General features: G+C 52.1%; 1 protein-coding gene across 2 annotated transcripts; it reads left to right on the forward strand.

Annotated features, from left to right (window-relative positions):
• Nucleotides 1-686: 686 nt before the first annotated feature.
• On the forward strand, nucleotides 687-2334 carry TMEM37 (transmembrane protein 37). Of its 2 annotated transcripts, none has more exons than XM_077493990.1 (2): nucleotides 687-1593; nucleotides 1637-2334. In XM_077493990.1, the coding sequence occupies exon 1, from the start codon at nucleotides 727-729 to the stop codon at nucleotides 1243-1245; it is 519 nt and encodes a 172-aa protein (XP_077350116.1). In that variant the 5' UTR covers nucleotides 687-726; the 3' UTR covers nucleotides 1246-1593; nucleotides 1637-2334. The 2 variants fall into 2 exon arrangements, with proteins under 2 accessions (XP_077350116.1, XP_077350117.1); XM_077493991.1 differs by having other exon boundaries at nucleotides 687-1313.
• The last annotated feature ends 2954 nt before the right edge of the window (nucleotides 2335-5288 follow it).

Below are 5288 nucleotides of genomic sequence, written 5' to 3' on the forward strand. Positions count from 1 at the left end.
ATCAGATCTAAAAGTTCTCCCTACATTGGAGTCTGCAGGGTTGCCCCTTGCAGTGAACACTTCAGACTGATATATAAGGAGGTCTCTTGTCACCAGAGGCCCCCCCCATCCCACAACAAGAAGAGTCCCCCTTACACCAGAGTCTGCAGGATTACCCCTTACAGTGCAACTCTGATGTAAAGGGGAACACTGCGGATCGTGATGTAAGGGGGAATTCAGACTCTTGTGTAAGATGATCTGTGGTCACCAGAGCCCCCCCCCCCATCAGAGTTCACAGAGTTCCCCCTTGCACTGTAAGGGGGAATCCTGACGAACCTCACCCTGTCTAGTGGGATAGTCTGACTCCTCCCATGACCCATCTTAGTGCCGCTCTTGGCTCCCCCTCCAGTCTTCCTTTCGACTTCATAAAAGGTGGCAGGTAGCGCCATGACGTCACTGTGTGCCAATCCCCCCCCCCCCCCCCATCCAAGCACCGCAGAGCCCGGCCGGCTTTGGAACTGTAGATGTACGGATCTGAAGCCGACCCGCGGCCGTATTCTTTTTATGGACATTTATGAACCGTTTTGTAAAACAGACAAAAATTACAAACTGTCATACACTTACAGACACGATTTTTCTGGTGGGAATTAGTTGATCGTTTCGGAATATTCTGATCGCTTGTCTCTCGGAAGGCCTCGCCGCTCTATAAACTCTCCCCCATTTCTGTCCTCACAGCTGCAGAAGAAGATGAGTCCTCGGGGCCGATCCCAGAAGTTCTTCGAGACGTTCCTGCGAGTTCTGATAACGCTGAGCGCGGGAACAGCCATCGTCCTCTCCTCCATCTCCATCTGCGATGGCAATTGGCTCTCGGCCCCCGGGCGGCACCTCTTCGGGGTGTGGGACACCTGCAGACCCAACCAGGATCCACCGTGCTCCGAGGAGGCGGCCAGCCTCAGCAACGTGATGGTGGTGGTGCGCACCTCCGTGTGCCTGGCGGTGGTCCTGGCCATCTTCGGGATGGAGCTGATGATGGTGTCCCAGCTGTGTGATGATGGCCATTGCCGCAAGAGGTGGGCTGTAGGCTGTGCCATGCTGCTGGCCACGTTCCTCCTGTCTTCCGTGGGGACCATGACCTACGTCTTCCTGCTGAGGGACCTCGCCATCTACGGAACCTTCACACTGACCTTCTGGGCCCAGTTCCTGGCCGTCTTCCTCTTCTTCCTCAACGCCATCAGTGGACTTTACTTGAATCGCTTGACAGCATGACTTCTGTCCGGGATAGAGGCTCCTCCTCCTCCGGGGCCCAGCCCCAGCAGAACTCATAATTATAATAAGTGACCCCTCTGGGGCCCAGTGGAGCTCTGCAGATGAGAGGCTCCTCCTCCTCCTCTGGAGCCCAGCCCCAGCAGAACTCATAATTATAAGTGACTCCTCCTGGCTCCCAGTGGAGCTCTGCAGATGAGAGGTGACTCCTCCTCCTCTGGAGCCCAGCCCCAGCAGAACTCATAATTATAATAAGTGACTCCTCTGGGGCCCAGTGGAGCTCTGCAGATGAGAGGTGACTCCTCCTCCTCCTCTGGAGCCCAGCCCCAGAAGAACTGATAATTATAATAAGTCACTCCTCCTCTGGAGCCCAGTGGAGCTCTGCAGCTAAGAGGTGACTCCTCCTCTGGGGCCCAGAGGAATTTTGCAGATAAAGGATGACCACTTCTGGGGCCCCTACCCCCTCGGGGGGACATTCTTCCTATGCACTGAGGAGCGGACGGAATGAACACGACGCACAGTGGAGACCAAAACATGATTTTAGTCCCCTTAGTGGATGCCCGTTCTGCTCCACCCACCCCACTCCTCCCAATGCACTCTGCCCCGCCCACGAGGCTCTGCACCCAGCAAAGGACGGACATCTCTGGACTGCCTGGAAGTCATTCCTTATTTATCCCCGATGTTGTCCCGTTCTAACGCTCCCAGGAATGCGCTGCGCCTGGCTCTATGACTGCACTTTTCTGGGACCGCACAGATTCAGCTGAAACCCCTTTTGAGAAACCTAAGGACAAAGTCGCTATGTTTGGATTGCTATGTGTGATGTCCTGAGAGGGATATGAGGACGGGCTATCACTGACCTCCTGAAAATGCTGGCTGCCTGGCTGTCATGATGATCCTCTGGATTCAGTATTGTCCTTGACCCAGAACAAATATGCACTTTTCACTTTCTAATCGGAGGGCTGATTACAGCGACCCGTTAATGGAGGCCACCGACAGCCAGACAAAGAGCATTTTCAGGGGATTACTAATGAAAACCCTCAAATTCCTCTCAGTTCAGTTGAATTGAAATAAATCTCACTAAATTCAGTAAAATCTGCTGTGACTCCATCACTACAAACGTTCGATCAACCCAGCGCTGAGCACAGAACTGGACCCATCACCCCCCTCACTGTCAGTGTGTCGGTGACCTGGGATCAGGAGTGTCAGGGTGACCTGGGATCGGGTGTCAGTGTCTTGGGATTGAGGGGCGTCCTGGGATCGGGGTCGTCCTAGGATCGGGGGGTGTTGATGTCTTGGGATCGGGGGGCATCAGTGTCCTGGGAGCAGGAAGGGTGGCATTGGTGTCAGGGTATCTGTGACCTGGGATCAGGGGTGTCAGGGTCCTGGGATTTTGTGGGCGTTGGGGTTACCTGGGATTAGGGGGTGTCTTGGGATCGAGGGGTGTCAGTTTCCTGGGATTGGGGGGGGGGGCGTCGGTGCCTTGGTATCAGGGGGTGTCCTGGGATTGGGGGGCATCCTGGGCTCAGAGGGTGTCGGTGTCTTGGGACCGTGAGGCATCCTGTGATTGGGGGGTGTCTGTGTCTTGGTATCAGGGGGTGTCCTGGGATTGGGGGGCATTGGTGTCCTGGGATCAGAGGGTGTCGGTGTCTTGGGACTGCGATGCATCCTGTGATTGGGGGGCGTCCATGTCCCTGGGATCTGGGGGCATCCTGGGATGGAGGGGTCGATTTCCCTGGGATAGGGGAGTGTTGGTGTCCTGGGATCAGAGGGGGTGGTGTCGGGTATCGGTGTCCTGGGATTTTGGGGTGTTGGTCGGTGTCCTGGGATTTGGGGTGTCGGTGTTCTGAATTGTTGTGATTTTTCATAAAGTTGTACAGTTTTCTCTGCAGCCTCAGCAGAGTCCTCTGTGGACAAAACTCCCACATGTCCCGGCTTCTCTGATTGGTTCACTGCATTTCTATACAGAGTTTGAATGGAAGTCCTAGCAATGTATGGGCGGAGGGGAATATTCCAGCCATCGCACACAATGCACATTCATCTGGTAGTGATCCCTCTGTCAGAATATTTATTATTTGGAGAGCTGCTGGGATGTGCAGTGTGACCTTCAGTGCATGCGCCGCTCCTCCAATCACAGAGCTGAGATATGGTGCAGCGCCGGGTCCTGGTGACACTCCCTGATTCAGTTTATATATACTGATATATATATATATCGGTGGCAGAAGGCGGGGCATGTAAATAAATACATAATTTGGATTCTTCGTCAGCTCTGGCTGTAGCCACCGCTGCCACTCTCTGTACAGTGCCACCTTGTGTATGTCGGTGCTATATATATATATAATTAGAAATGCTCAGAGTTGGGGGTCTGTTTATAGAACATTGGTTGGGCGAACCTCAGAAGTATTCCTACAAGCTGAATAAAATATCCCTGTAATCCTAAGAGACTAATTCCTGGATCATTGGCTCCACCCAGTGGCCAAAATGTGGTATAGTTCTCTCACTGAGATATTTCAGGAAACAAAACCCACAGCTGACCACTAGATGGAGCTGATGATACCGGAATTCATGTTTTATGAATATATCCCTCAGGGATAGGTTTACAATGGACAGAATCTGACATTCAGAAAACATTCCCTGCGGGTGAATCCTGCAGATTGATACAATCAAGGTTAGGGATTGGTTCTCCACTAGTTGACATTTGGTGAAAGTCGCATTCACCTCTCTATGAATATTCCTCTTATTATTATTCTGAGTGTAAAGTGTCAGCAATGCGGGTTGTCGGGTCACCGCCTCCTTTCTGCTCCGTCTTCTAATCCGTCAGACTCCTCCCTGTCTCCGCCCATCACATAGAGAAGTGGTGCAGTCTCAGCGTTTTGCTGTAAAGCTGAATTCCCCGTCTGGATATTTTTACATTGTTTGTTCCAACTTGGATCGGTGTAACTATATACAGTGTGTGACAAAAGTAAGTACACCCCTCAGTGACATTTCATTTCTCTTTTCATGTGACAACACTGAAGAAATGACACTTGTCTACAATGTAAAGTAGTGAGTGTACAGCTTGTATAACAGTGTCAATTTCCTGTCCCCTCAAAATAACTCAACACACAGCCATTAATGTCTAAACCGCTGGCAACAAAAGTCAGTACACCCCTAAGTGAAAATCTCCAAATTGGGCCCAAAGTGTCAATATTTTGTGTGGCCGCCATTATTTTCCAGCACTGCCTTCACCCTCTTGGGCATGGAGGTCAGCAGAGCTTCACAGGTTGTCACTGGAGTCCTCTTCCCCTCCCCCATGATGACATCACAGAGCTGGTGGATGTTGGAGACCTTCCCCTCCTCCACCTTCCCTCTGAGGATGTCCCACAGATGATCAATAGGGTTCAGGTCTGGAGACATGCTTGGCCAGTCCATCACCTTTACCCTCAGCTTCTTTAGCAAGGCAGTGGTGGTGTTGGGGGGTGTGTTTGGGGTGGTTATCATGTTGGAATACTGCCCTGCGGTCCAGTCTCTGAAGGGAGGGGATCTGCTTCAGTATGTCACAGTACATGTTGGCATTCATGGTCCCCTCAATGATCTGTAGCTCCCCAGTGCCGGCAGCCCTCATGCAGCCCCAGACCATGACACCCCCACCACCATGCCTGACTGTAGACAAGACACACTTGTCTTTGTCCTCCTCACCTCGTTGCCCCCACACACGCCTGACACCATCTGACACCAAATACCTTTATCTTGGTCTCATCAGACCACAGGACATGGTTCCAGTAATCCATCTCCTTAGTCTGCTTGTCTTCAGCAAACTGTTTGTGGTCTTTCTTGTGCATCATCTTTAGAAGAGGCTTCCTTCTGGGACGACAGCCATGCAGACCAATTTGATGCAGTGTGCGGTGTATGGTCTGAGCACTGACAGGCTGACACCCCCACCCCTACAACCTCTGCAGCAATGCTGGCAGCACTCATACGTCTATTTCCCAAAGACAACCTCTGCATATGACGCTGATCACGTGACCTCAACTTCTTTGGTGGACCATGGCGAGGCCTGTTCTGAGTGG

This window comes from Lithobates pipiens, unplaced genomic scaffold, assembly GCF_037356315.1.
Source record: "Lithobates pipiens isolate NorthernLeopardFrog02 unplaced genomic scaffold, aLitPip1_a1.2 Scaffold_196, whole genome shotgun sequence".
Classification (NCBI taxonomy): domain Eukaryota; kingdom Metazoa; phylum Chordata; class Amphibia; order Anura; family Ranidae; genus Lithobates; species Lithobates pipiens.